General features: G+C 40.7%; 1 protein-coding gene across 2 annotated transcripts in view; it reads left to right on the top strand.

The window, feature by feature from the left end:
• The window catches only part of LOC140234528 (ras-related protein Rab-10-like), a 60,854-nt gene that overhangs the window by 19,441 nt on the left and 26,807 nt on the right, over nucleotides 1-14,606 (top strand). The window contains exon 1 of one of the 2 annotated variants that reach the window (XM_072314569.1): nucleotides 13,605-13,923. The exons of the other annotated variant lie outside the window; for it this stretch is intronic. Coding sequence (XP_072170670.1) covers nucleotides 13,728-13,923 — 196 coding nt within the window. The 5' untranslated portion in view covers nucleotides 13,605-13,727. Of the gene's footprint in view, nucleotides 1-13,604; nucleotides 13,924-14,606 lie in introns of those variants that run through there. 2 annotated transcript variants of the gene reach the window in all.

Here is a 14,606-nt window from a genome sequence, read left to right as displayed (position 1 = left end):
TTGTATTTACAAAGATGGTTTTAATTTTGTCCATGATTCATGCAAATTTCTTCTCCATAAAAGAGCGTGACAGATGATGTACTGTACGCGTACAGGTATGTCTACAGACATCCAATGACAATGGCGCTTTATGTAGGTTATACAAATACACTACTTTTCATGGTTAGTTTAGTCCATAGACTAAATTTGGACCATGGTTTTTCACTTACACCACCTTCGTCAGTACGGGCCATGAAAATTGTAACGTTACACAGAGCAAAAAATTTAATACATGGCAAGCCCATTTGTGACCGCTGTAATGTGCATTCTGAGCCCCATTCCTCACTCATACATGTGTACACTGCATGTATATGAACATATTTTTAACTTCCTGTTCTGCAGTTAAAGGGAAGGTAAACCCAAAGAGCAATGTGGATTGAGTGAAAGCAGCTACATTAGTAGAACACATCAGTGAAAGTTTGAGAAAAATCGGACATCGATGCATAAGTTATGAATTTTTAAAGTTTTGGTGTTGGAACCGCTGGATGAGGAGACTACTAGAGGATATGACGTATGAGTGGACAACAATACAAAGAAAATATAAAGGATATTCAACAAAAATTCACTTTTCTAGAATTATGAAAGAGCAGTGGACCAACCGCTTTCAGAAAGCAGGGGGAATAATTCCTACCCTTAACATATGTCAATATCAAGTTGATGGAATTTGTAATTTTCATGAAAAATGGATTTTTGTAGTATTTTCTTTATATTTTCTTGATATTGTAGTCCACTCATACGTCATAACCTCTAGTACTGTAGTCTCCTCATCCAGCGGTTCCAACACCAAAACTTTAAAAATTCATAACTTTTGCATTGATTGTCCGATTTTCTTCAAACTTTCACTGATGTGTTATACTAATGTTGCTGCTTTCACTCAATCCACATTGTTCTTGGGGTTTATCTTCCCTTTAAGGTTTTATGGCTTTGGGACTTCACTTTGGGGCTGCGTTTATCAACAGAGACTCCAACCCCAAGCACCTTCTGATCTGGAGATTCTCCCGTCCGAAACCCCTAGCAAACGGGAGACTCCAAGTTGATGTATGCGAACCGCGAAGTTCCTAGGGTTCTAAATGTTCTCTGGTGCTATCTAAGGCTTATTTTTTCAACATACGATAGCAATAAGTAAGAAATCCTTTCCACCGGGAGACACAGAGCCAGGGCGGGAGAACGGGAGATTTTGCAAAAATGGGCTTTCGCGGGAGATCTCCCGTCGAAAACGGGAGAGTTGGAGTCTCTGTATCAAACTTGAGAGAATTAGTCTGTATGGCTGCGTTTATCAAACTCGAGAGAATTATGTTTCAAAACACATTTTGAGTGGCATTTACGAATGTGGTTTGAAATGCGATTGTTGTGGTGTTGCATTCACATTTATCTAACCATCATATATACCAGGTAATTGTTATTCGAGTGTTGTCACTGTGCTGCTGCTTTGAACTGTTCGGCCAGAGAAGTTTGACTACCAAACATGCCTTCATCATTCACACACAACCAATGGATAGAAAACACAAATAGCACACGCTTTTCTCTGCTACTCTGCTACAAACTATTCAATGTCTCCTGCACATATAAAGGTGCATTGAACTTTAATAGAAGTTAGGTTTTTAGGTTTTTGTGTAATTTGATCCTTACTTCTGAGTGGAAATCCATTGGCCAGATCTTGTTCTTGTTTGGAGCAAACACACGTGATAACAAGCTCCTTCATTTAGACACAAGCTCTGTATCTTTGTCTATTTGCCTTTGATTGAACTGGCAACAGTCACAAAATGATCACATACCAAACATCCACTGACCAGTAAGAAGGGGAAAAAATCATTATATACCAAGGAGCTAAGCTCCTTGATTATACCCTCTTCTATCTTAGAACCATGCTCAGTGTACCCAGGTCTTCTGGCCAGAAAAAAATGCAGACATGGGCATTGTGTGTTATGGAACTGCAAATGCATGTTTACTTGGGATGATTCATGATGTACCAGCAACATCACTTTAAATTTGGCAAGTGAATATCTAACACAGGAGCAGTTGTATGTACTTACAAAGTGCATGTGCCATTGTATTTTGTGAAGAGTTTTCTTCTACTTGTATTTCTCTGCAGATTACTTGGATATGCCCACAAAAACCTCCAACCAAGATTTTATCAGTGACATCATCTGTCAACCATTGCTACATGTAAAAGTACTGTATGACTAACAAAAGACATGGAATGTACCATTCTCTAGACTGAGCATTTCCTTGTTACTAATATGATGAATAAAAGACATTTCTGGGAAACTCAGATACACTTGAGTCAACAAGCATTGATTACAAGTGCATAGGTATTCAAACTGATGAAGTTATTGCACCTAGTTGTTTTTATTCCATCTGATTAACAACTTGCCCTCCACTGTATATTGACATTATTGCAGAAATTCAATTCGATTCAATAGTTTATTTATTTCCATGAAAAACTACATGATACAAAGTGGTGCATGTACAAATAAAATATGCTGATCAATTCAGTGCTTATTTACGTCAGTGTAAGACAATTTGTGAATCAGTTGCAATAAAGTACAGAGTTCCTTGAATGGTATGATTACCTACTAATGTCAGGTAAAAAGTGATCACAAAAACAAAGGAGATATTGTTGGATTGTTCCCAGATAAAATGATTATGAATTCATGCTATAGGCCTATATAGTCATTTTGACTGTGATTGCAATTGTACTCAACAATAAGAGCAACTGTGCATGTGCGAGATATAGCCACAAGGTAAAACTTCTCAGGATATTCTTTTTCTTTTGCTTCAGTTGTTTTCTCCCCCCCCCCCCATGTGATTTATGAGATATTTGTATTTCTTTGTCTCTTGGTGGAGAAAATTGTGCACATACGCACTGTACAGTTACATGTACAAACATGGCATTATGTTGTTCAAGGTTATTAGATAAAATGTACTATGTAAATGTAATACAATTGTACTTATACTAATGTGTTTGTTTGCCCAATGGTGTGAAATACAAAGTTCATAATCTCATGTTTCTTTGTTCTAAAGTTATGAAAAAAGAGGCCAAAAACATTTCTTTTTTCTTCTTTTTTTTTTTACTGTGTTTGTTTGCCCAATGGTGTGAAATACAATACAAAGTTCATAATCTCATGTTTCTTTGTTCTGAAGTTATGAGAAAAGAGGCCCAAAACATTTCCTTTTCTTTTTTTTTTTTTGATAGTTGAAAATGGTGATGAGATAATTCTTCTTGCATTCAAGACACATGTCAGGACTTTAGCATTAAAATCATGAAAATGACGGGTGAATAGATACACACAAAATCAATGTCACACCTCAGCTCTGGAAATGTTCTTTGGAAGAAATATACTGCAGTGGAAGTCGGGAGAGAAATGTAGGGCTAGGCTCTTACCTGTGACCTTATGACCTTGATCTGACTATCTTTTGAATGATGACAACCAAGCCGTTACCACATACATGTATGGGTGACAAATGGTGTGATTTCACTGATGCTATATTTGTCTGTGATTGAATTTTCATATTTGCACAGTCAGGACAAAAAGTGTATTTTTCAGCTCTGCTTTCCTCGACTGCCAAGCCATGCAAAACAGAACACTGTACAGAGATCCATTTTGTGTTTGGGCATTCTTTTGTTATGATAGAAATTATGAAGTAGCAATTGTTATACATCTCTAATTTATTTCATTGAACTTGTTTGCTGTGGGCTAGCCTTGGTTTCAGACTGAACTGTTATTTCTGCAACACAGTAATTTCATGTGGCTCTTCAGCCAGAATATTGAGGACAGTGTAGAAACATGACAACTATGGTATAAATAAAGAACCTGGTTTGTTTTCCATACAAATTTATGAGAACAAAATGTCACCGTTGCTAGGCCAGAGAAAGCTGTCCCTCCCCCTCCCCCCACTTCCTTAACAATGACCAAGGGGGTATACTTCCTTGTTTTAATGACCCATCCTACAGGACATAAACTACCCCAAGCCTGTGGCACAAAGAGATTGTAATGACAAAAATGAGAATAAATTCCTCTGTGACTCATGTCATACAGGCTGTACTTTCTCTCTCTCATTGTTAGAAACATTTCGCCATCTTAAACAGAAAATAGTTGAAGGAAGGTAAAATAATGAATTGATACTGTATGTTGCTTGAAGCAACATATTATCTTTATCTAAAAGGGGTATTTTATCTCAGAGAGCCTCATGAGTAACTGTATTACAATGTTCACGAAAGAAATGCAAGTAGTGCCAAGCATACTGTGGCCATACTGAAATATCCTGTACTTCATTTTTCTGTGTGTATAAGACAGTGGAATGTTAATCAGCCATTTTTGTTTTTATCAGCAGTTGAACTTTGCCTCCTGCAAGAATTTTGCTTTTGAAAGATAATTTTAGATTTGACAAGGTTTGCTTACTGGTGTCTCCTCAGAAGCTATGCTACTTGAAGATTTTGTTCTTGTTGTAACAAAAGAATATGGCACAAAGAAATAAGATGACAGGACACCCCACATTAGAATTTTGCACCTAGTAAATTGTTGAAAGGCAATCACTCCAGCCATGTTCATGTTATAAGCAAATTTGTAAACCATTTTTTAAAAGTAAGGAGATAATTTGTTTTGTTGTTGTTTTGTTGTTTTTTGCTGGATGTATTTTCAGCGCTGTTCACTCTTTGACAGTGTATTAGCACTATGAAAAAAAGAGAAATGAGATCCTGATGATAGCTTATCCAAGGTTCACATCAAAGGAGTACTGTACGAGCTGAAATTGTCGCGGTGGTTTTATTTTCGCGAATTTCGCGAATCGCCTTTGAACCACGAAAATAACAACGCGCAAATAGTTACGTTCAGTTAGACCGTCGCAACCGCGAAATTAACAACACGCGCAAATGTCCTCCAAGTAGCAATTCGCGAAAATACATGTATCTGTACGCGAAAATTTCAGCTCGTACAGTATGCAGTATGTAACCATTTGATTCTGTCCACAGAGGCTTCCCCTAATGTAGTTGGGTCTTTACATCACAAATTCAGGAATTATTTGATTGACACGTATGCCAAATGTCTTTAATCATATATTCTATTTTTTATATTTTTGCACCCACTAAGCCCCACACCTCAAAAATTCCTTGTGCCTTTTGTGATGTCAGCTGAAATAAGCATAACAATACCTGATGGTATGCACCTTGCCATAACTAAGTGGAAGAGCTCACAATAGGCTATTGTTGATTATAACAATACTAAAGGTATGAAAATAGAATTCTACATCTTTTCTTAGTGTAACACTCTAATGTTTTTGGATTGATTGTGGTAAGCGTGGACTTATAGGCGAGTGTCACTGGAGTATAAGTATCAGGATCACGACGGTGATAATAATGCAAAGTCACCACTAGTAACACTTGTATAACTGAGTGTTACTATAAACATATAACAGTTCAGTAGAATGTGCGATGACAGTCTCAGCTGGATGACACAATGGTAATGATGACGAAGAGACGCGAAGGAAAGTACAGTTCAGCCAGAATGTATACTTTATTTGTAGTAATACAGGAACTTGGTGAAAGTACAACCTCAATATATGAACACTTGGCACTCCCTGGTATGCTCCCAATCGGGGCTGGAGTGTATCGCTGATATCCCTCTGCCGGGTGGCAAGAGGCCTGGCCGAACCAGTGTAAGTTTGGCTGAACAAGAACTAAGAGTATGGATTTGCAAGGACATTTATACTTAAACTTGTGAATACATTATTATTGGCACTTTGCATAAAATGAAAGGGGAGAGTATTGTTTACTAATACATATGCAGGATATCTCTTAGAAGGCAATCCAAATTTGGGAAGGGGAAAGTCTTTATACCATATTTGGTCATGAGAGTTTATGAATGAACTCCCTATTCTGTAATAGTGGTCGTCAGCACAAAGGAATGTGCTGGTCAAGTGTTTTAGGGAGAAGTCTAAACAAAGGGGCTCATAATCGGTGGGTGGAATGGGTCAGTGGGGACTGACCACTTTCCAAATAAACCAGTGCGTCCTGCGTCATAATGCACTGCAAGGACATCTACAGTGGGGAAGTGAGGAGTGGGGAAGAAGGACATAATTTTGGGTCTTACATTCGTCCGGCATTTCAAAAAGAAACGTCCTCGTTTCATATAAGAAATTTAAACAAACATTAGTCTTAAATATTGCAGGGGAATGTACAAATTGTAATCTCAAAAGCGTATACTCGAACACACATAGATGCGATTAACTTAACAAAAATAATAAAAATTGGCAAACTGAGTGAAAGTGTTGATTAAAATGAATGACGGACTGATACTGGAAACATAATTAAACATATGAAACATGATAAAATACAAACGTGGTAATGTAATCAACTGATTACAGCAAACAAAATGGCATAAAAACACAAAACAAACATAAAATATCAATGTAATTCAAGTACATGTAAAGTAATCGTAACAACTGTCGGCTGTGTAACATCATGATCATACAATAAGGACTTAACCTGTTGTATGAAAAACTTTGAAAGTGGTGATGTCAGCTTTCACCTAATCAGGAAATGCTAGTTAAAACAAGATTAACCAACACATAATGTCAGCAGGCATTAAAAGCATAACAACATATAGGCAAAATCAATTTCTATGAAGATACATAATCGTATAACTAGGCATCAGCATTAGAATTACATCATTATTAGTGTAGTACCGTTGTACATTTTACATCCACGTGTGAATATCTTAATAAAGGGGAATACCATAAAAATCAGGTCCCTTAATTAACCTACCACTACGAGTGTGGGTGTGAGGGTCATGATTCCGGGCATGGGCATCATGGGAAGGTGGAAGAGGAGGAGGAGGAGGAGGAGGAGGAGATGGAGCTTCAGCAGTTGGTTGAGAAGACGAGTAGGTAGGAAATGGAAACACAGGTATGTGAAAAACAACTTGTTCCTCGGATGTAGGTGGAGAGGGTGGGTTGGGAGTGAAAGGGGGCGCGGGTTGTGATGTGGGCTCAAGATAGGGTTTGAGGCGGTTGTAATGGAGAACTTTAGGGGGAGAGCTGGGATTAGACAAATCTGATAGGTGGTACAGAATACCATTGTCATCTTTTCGCATTACGCGATAGGGGCCTTTCCATTTTGCAGAGAGCGTGTCACGAGTTCGAACAGTTACAAGCACTTTGTCTCCTACTTCGTACGGGGTGAAACGTGTGGTTCTGTGGTAATGCGCTTTTTGTGAGTGTCGCGCTCGTTCGGTCTTTGCGTCGGCATGCTCAAACATGTCAAATGCTGAGTGCAAACGGTGGAGGAGGGTTGTTGCGTAATCATGTGGTGTGTGTGATGTTGCAACGGGGTCAGATGAGGTCAAGAATGAGAGAGGGGTGGAACTGTCCGAATCAGTCCCAGTGGAAGATGATGTAGGGGCGTCGGAGTCAGAGTCAAGGTGAAGAATGTTGCAGTCAATAGAAAGAGGGGAAAGTGGGCTAGAGATGGGAAGAGTGCACTTCAGTGATCGGGTTGGAGTTGGGGGAGGTGGGGATGAGGGATGGGAAATCACTGCACATGTTTGTGGTAGTGAGGGAGGCGGAAAAACTGAGGTGCGATATGAATTACAGGCCTCACAGTGAGAGCAGAGGTCTGCAATGTCTTTGCGCATCCCATGCCAGTAGCAGAACCCTTCGATAAGCTCAATTGTCTTGGCTGTACCGAAGTGAAGAGCTGACATGGAAGTATGCATGACAGACAGGACAGTAGGGATCACAGAATAGGGAATGACAACCTGTTCTATCATTATCCCAGAGGGATGTCTCTTCCGCCGACACAACAATCCATCACGAATTACGAAACGCTCAAACTGATGCCGGAACTTGAACAGGCATTCCTCGTAATGAGGGATGGCCGATTTTGGGGGTACATATCCAGAACGGATCCAGGCAGTTACCTGCCGGATGATTGAATTCTGGTGCTGAGCCTGATGAAGGCGTACACCATGTTCTAACAGAGCACTAAAAAAGGAGGCAATGTCAGTAGGAGGAGCGGGAGGAGAGGGAGGAGATGAAATTGACGATGAATTGGCACATGCTGGTGTCGATGAAGGAAGTGAAGCTACTTTAATCGGTACAGCTGGTGATGGAGATGAGGGAGGGGATGGATTATGACCTCTGTCTATTGTTGAAGGGAAAGATCAAGATACAGGTAAATCGTCATGACCACCATTGTAATGACCACCAGGAGAAGGAGGCGGGGGTGGAGAAGAAAGCTTTCTGGAGCGGTTATAGTAGTTAAAGTAACGATTAGGGGAAGGAGAACGCGAGTGATCATAGCGATGATGTCGGGAATGGGAAGAACTATAGCCAGGAGAAGGAGAACGAGGACGATAGTGTGAATGAGAATGAGAGTAGGATGAATAGTGCTCCGGGGAGGGAGAACGGGAGTGATAGTGGGAGCGATAAGCATGATAAGAGGGTGAATGGGGTCGAAAACTGCGATCTTGAGAGTAAATATGGTCCTGGGAAGAATACATTGTGCTGAAAAAAAAAAGTATGTGGAAAAGAAGGAATATCAATGTACAGAATTGATATAACCAAATGTCTAGAGTAACAATGAGGGGAAAAATAGCAAAGAAGAAAGAAGTGCCATGAGATATAAGACTGAGAGAATGAAACAGGACACTGAAGGGAAATGAGGGGCACGCAGTGAAAAGTATGAGCTATAAGATAAAATGTAATTCGCTTGGTAAAGCGTCAGCCGACAGCACACAATAAAAAACAATAGCTACAAAGAGAGGTAGCAAAGAAAGCAACTATATGATATAGGCCTACTACTAAAAGCTATCACAATACCTATACCTATATATGTAGAAATCATGAAATGCAGTGATAATGACAGCTAACATAAAAACTTAAAATAGAGCATAAGGTCTTATACACACAAAAAATGCAATATAATTCATACAATAGAAATAATATAGAAAGAGGGGAAATAAAGTTCGAAAGTAGACTTAACAATCTGGAGAGAAGGGACAGATGAACAGGCGAGGTTTGCCGGGAAGACTGTGTTGAGGAGCCCACGAAGGCAGCTTCCTTGCAGGCGCAGCTTCACGTAGCACAAGTCCAGAGACAGGATGAGGAGGATGACCACAGTAGAGGGAAGATGATGGGTTGACAGAAGATCGTCAGGCACAGAAGATCGTCGGGTAGAAGCCGAAGGTAGACAGGAAGAAGATGAACAGGATCCCAGAAAGTCGATGAGAAGAGATGACCGGGGGGAGTTGAACAGGAAACACAGACAGAGTAGACGGAAACACTGACTAACTTGAGTTAGTCAACAGCAGCAGAGCGTCCAAAAAAAATTATCGTACATTATTGTACAATATGCAGGAAACATACCAGGCTCATATAAGTTGACATCCGGATGATCAGCAGCACGACGAGTAGTCAATCACGCCAACGGGTTGCAGGTCACCGTTTTGCTGCTGCCACCAAGAGTAACGTCGAGCGGGTAGATGGCTCCGCTTTACCGCTGCCACCACTGTAACACTCTTGTGTTTTTGGATTGATTGTGGTAAGCGTGGACTTATAGGCGAGTGTCACTGGAGTATAAGTATCAGGATCACGACGGTGATAATAATGCAAAGTCACCACTAGTAACACTTGTATAACTGAGTGTTACTATAAACATATAACAGTTCAGTAGAATGTGCGATGACAGTCTCAGCTGGATGACACAATGGTAATGATGACGAAGAGACGCGAAGGAAAGTACAGTTCAGCCAGAATGTATACTTTATTTGTAGTAATACAGGAACTTGGTGAAAGTACAACCTCAATATATGAACACTTGGCACTCCCTGGTATGCTCCCAATCGGGGCTGGAGTGTATCGCTGATATCCCTCTGCCGGGTGGCAAGAGGCCTGGCCGAACCAGTGTAAGTTTGGCTGAACAAGAACTAAGAGTATGGATTTGCAAGGACATTTATACTTAAACTTGTGAATACATTATTATTGGCACTTTGCATAAAATGAAAGGGGAGAGTATTGTTTACTAATACATATGCAGGATATCTCTTAGAAGGCAATCCAAATTTGGGAAGGGGAAAGTCTTTATACCATATTTGGTCATGAGAGTTTATGAATGAACTCCCTATTCTGTAATAGTGGTCGTCAGCACAAAGGAATGTGCTGGTCAAGTGTTTTAGGGAGAAGTCTAAACAAAGGGGCTCATAATCGGTGGGTGGAATGGGTCAGTGGGGACTGACCACTTTCCAAATAAACCAGTGCGTCCTGCGTCATAATGCACTGCAAGGACATCTACAGTGGGGAAGTGAGGAGTGGGGAAGAAGGACATAATTTTGGGTCTTACATTAGCATAATGCTGAATCCTGGAACATATGCCACATGGCAATAACTCTCATATTATCCAACCAGGGAGGTGGAACAATGGTCCAACTCTTTGAGTTGAAGTTCTATGAGACCCGTCTTTGCTATGATTCATTTGTGCATGTAGGCCTAATACTGTAAAAGTGGATATTTTTGGGCAACTAATTTTTCGCGCTCGGCACGGTAAGAAGAGTTTTGCATGTTTTTAATTCCGCGGAATCAAGACATCATCTACTGGATCATTGGCAAGCAAAAACATTTGCATGCTTTTATTTTCGTGCTAGTTTCTGGTTGCACGAAATGCGTGAAAAAATTTCAACACTCGGAAATTTCCACTTTTACAGTAGCAATGAGGAATACCTCCTTGGTATTATCATGGAGCTACTAACATAGCTTCATGGTATTATTCAAAGTGAAATACTGCAGTGTGATGCTTATTTCATGTGTCTTTATTGTTGATTGTAACAATACAAAAGGTGATAAAGTTGTTTTCAGGGGCAGCGCTTATGCTGAGTGCAGAAAAAAAAATTAAATCTATCAAAAATGTAAGATACATAATTTCATAAAATAAAACCCTGGAATTTGTCATTTGTAGACTAATCAACACCAGCAGAATGAAACCTGTATTGGATGCAGGGGGACCTTTAATCACCCCGCCTAAATTCTTGGCTCTGGTGACGCATGGCCCAGTGACTTTGCTCTATTGATTGATGAAATCCCAGCATTGTAAAGCTATTGCAGCACCTACATCTGTACATGGCACATCCCTGTACAAGAGAGGGAGAGAGAGAGAGGAGAGAGGGGTAGAGGGAGGTATTATGCAATCTCTATAGATAACTCTGAGGTGGCGGAATCGCCCTCCCTTTTGTACACAAACTCTGTGGGTGTACATCTTAGTGCACACTGTGTTTGCTGTTGGGGTGTACAGTCTTCCACGCCTTCCATCCCTGCACAGTTGGTTTGTATTATATGCCTGTCTTCCATTCCTCAAGGCTGGGGTGCAGCCAAGTCCAAGCTTGAGGCAGGGTTTTTCTCATTCTGGATGACCTGTTCGTGGCCATCAAACTCATTCAGTTTTGTCACGGTAAACTTGTAAAGAGCCACTTTCATGCTGACTGCCCAAAGTTGTGTCGCAGAGTGCAGCCCTGTTCAATCAGCAGTGGAGTGGAGAAATAGTTGGGCTCGTTCATGTGGATGTCCCTGGCCAGTGACTACACCGGTGCTCTTGCACAAAGGGGGGCCATTGCAGCCGCTGTAACCACCCTATACTCTCTGTAGCGTGTGAATCAACAGGCAGCTTATTACAAGAGGTGACATGAACTCTTGTCAAAGCATGTTGGACATGTTGTGACTGAGCGGCAGCAGCAGCGTGCATTACATCTAGCTGGATCACAGTAATACCATTCATGAATATAGATTGACACCATTGTTTTCACTGAGAATCTTGTCAAAGTTGCTTCCATGTTTGTTAAGCCATGTTTGTCCCTGACTGCTGGCCAAGCAAGGTGAAGGAAAAGGGGAACAAGATTGTTGATTAGTTACAAGGCTCGACACAGAACCATTTATACTCATCAAGCAAAGTCACTGTGTGTTGATCAACATTGATAACTGTAACCAGCTATCAGGATTAACGGCTCGTGTGGTTGTTTACCTTCTGCATTATTTTTCTGGATACCACCATGCACAAATCAGGAACAGTGTGATCACTACAGCAGTTTGGATCAATTGTTCGTACTTCTTTAAGTTCTTCACTACATTGTGAATATCGTACTAATTTCTCTCGCATGGGCCTACTTGTGAAGACGCTCATAAATAGCACAGGATTTTGAACAACACACGGATCGGATGCCCAGTTTTTGTGGTGGATTATTCCAATGGAAACACGGTTCTCACGGGCTAGCAGGTTGAGCTGGTTGATAATATGCAACATTGTGCTCCGGAGCTAAAGAATGTTCTCACAGGGTTTTTAAGGTCTCTGCTCTCAATGTACATTGATAGAGTGAAAACCCAAAACCAAAACCAAACTCACACAATAGTTGTATGACTCCCATTGTTACCAGCATTCCCTCCAGCTATACATTTGGAGGGCAAAAAGATTTATTTAATGCCTGTTTCCCATACACATCAGTCAGAATAACAACAGGTAAAAAGAGTCAGAATTCTCTAATTTTTTTTTTTTTTTTTGCCATTGTATGCACTATGCCAACCAGCTGAGAGCCTTGTACAGGTAGTGCATGCACCTCTGAAAAAAAGAAAAAGAAAAAAAAAAGAGACCAGATGTTGGGGCAGTTTAGAAATTTTGTGATCAAAACAAAAGAATACGGCCTGTGAATAGAAACATAGGAGTTTTGTAACATTACAACTATTGACTCGCAAAGTATCACTTGTTTTCAAAGACCTGTAGTTTTCCATACACAGAAACTGGCTTTCATGCTGTTTCAGCTCTGGCTTCTTTCGTAGAATGAGAACTCTGTACCGACGGTGCTCTGATCTGAGTTGACATCGTGAGGCTTGGAAGTAAAGAGTTGAGGCTGTGTTTGACCTCGGTGCTGCACATTTGACCTCTCCCAGGGAGATTCCAGTGTCAAGTTTCACCAGGAGCAAAGTAATCACCATTTGAACTCACAAAGTTTGTGCAACATCATACTGACCAACGTAGCAGGATCATTGATGTTCTGACTGCGCTGTCGCGGTATCACACTTGTACGACTCACACATTATTGTAGACCAAACTGTACTGAGCAGTTGTGTTTGGTAGACTGCCTACCAACCTTGAGAGATATTTCCAGCTCTGATTCTGAACAGAAGGGCAGACACGGTTGGAGCTCATTGTGATCCAATTTCGTTAGCTTTTTATGCCGTGCACATTCAACAGGTGCTGATCAGTGAGAATACACATACCGGTACTGATTTCTTGGTAGAAATCAACAGCTGTGTAAGTGTTCCGTATGCAGTGAGTGCCTTGCTGTTGTACTTGGAGCCCTACTTGTAAGGTCGTTTGTGGCCTGTGTTGCAGCTCTAAATTGTGGTGCCTTTGTCAAGTTGACTTTGTGGACCATTTTGTCCCAGTTCACCCACCAATGTAGATCAACTTCTTTAAAACTCGTGGAAAACAATAAATTGTAGCTCTATGAATCGTGTGCTTCTGTCTTCCATGGCATTGTGAATAGATGGAAATATGTGAATTGTTACCCCCTTGATTGATTGAAGATCAAGACACTTGGAGTGGAGTCTGTATATCTTTGTGGATTAAATTAAGAGACAGTGAAGAAATAGAGTTTTAGTGCCCATGGCTCTTACCGAGTCTGTGCCAGCCTAGCAGGAATTCCAAACTGATGGAAAATGGCAAGTGCGCGAACGGGACTCTCGCCGACAGCTCACTAAAACGCTCATGGATGCCGAGCGGGGACGTTTACGATTTCATTTTCAAGGTGCTGGTGATAGGTGACAGCTATGTGGGCAAGACCGCCCTCATACAGGTCTTCTCCAGCGGGCGGGCCTCCCCATACAGAGACTATCAGGCCACCATTGGTAAGGACCCATTGGACGTGATACAGCACCGGGATAGGTCCTCTAGGAATATACACTATGGCCCGAATTCTCAAAGGTGGAATAACTTTATTACACCATTTATTACGCCTCTTATGCAAATCAGGCCCTCGTGACGTAAAATGACGCGATTTATTCCCCGGAATCTATTCTCAAAGGTGGAATAACTTATTCCCCGGAATAACTATTCCGCGGAATACATTGTAGTTATTCCAGCTTTGAGAATTCGGGCCTATATGAACAATTTTTACCTAATTTACATAACTTTCCTGTGATTGTGGCAGTTCTGTGCATATCATAACAGCATGTGGATACTTACATGTGTACTGTAAATCTTGAAACTCGAATAGCTTTCATATTTTTTGTCTGTAAACTAATGATACACACCTCCACCCCCATTCTATATGTTTGATATTCACATGTTATTGCAGTCTACTTGATGTGGAGGGAAGTCTCCCTTTAATGTTCGATTCCACTCATGCTCAACTTGGCTGAAATAAGTACAGTAGAACTAATCAGACATATAACTAGGTTGCTGGGTCCCCCAAATTTTATCTCCTCATGACAGGTACCACGTAAACATACTAGAAAAAAAAAAAAAAATGACCAATTGAGTACGGTAATGGAAAATGGAGACAGGCAAATGCACCTCATTAAAACCAGTG

The sequence above is a fragment of the Diadema setosum genome, chromosome 10 (assembly GCF_964275005.1).
Source record: "Diadema setosum chromosome 10, eeDiaSeto1, whole genome shotgun sequence".
In the NCBI taxonomy this organism is placed as follows: Eukaryota; Metazoa; Echinodermata; class Echinoidea; order Diadematoida; family Diadematidae; genus Diadema; species Diadema setosum.
Note: the sequence above shows the minus strand (reverse complement) of the source record. Positions and strands in the feature narration are given on the sequence as shown.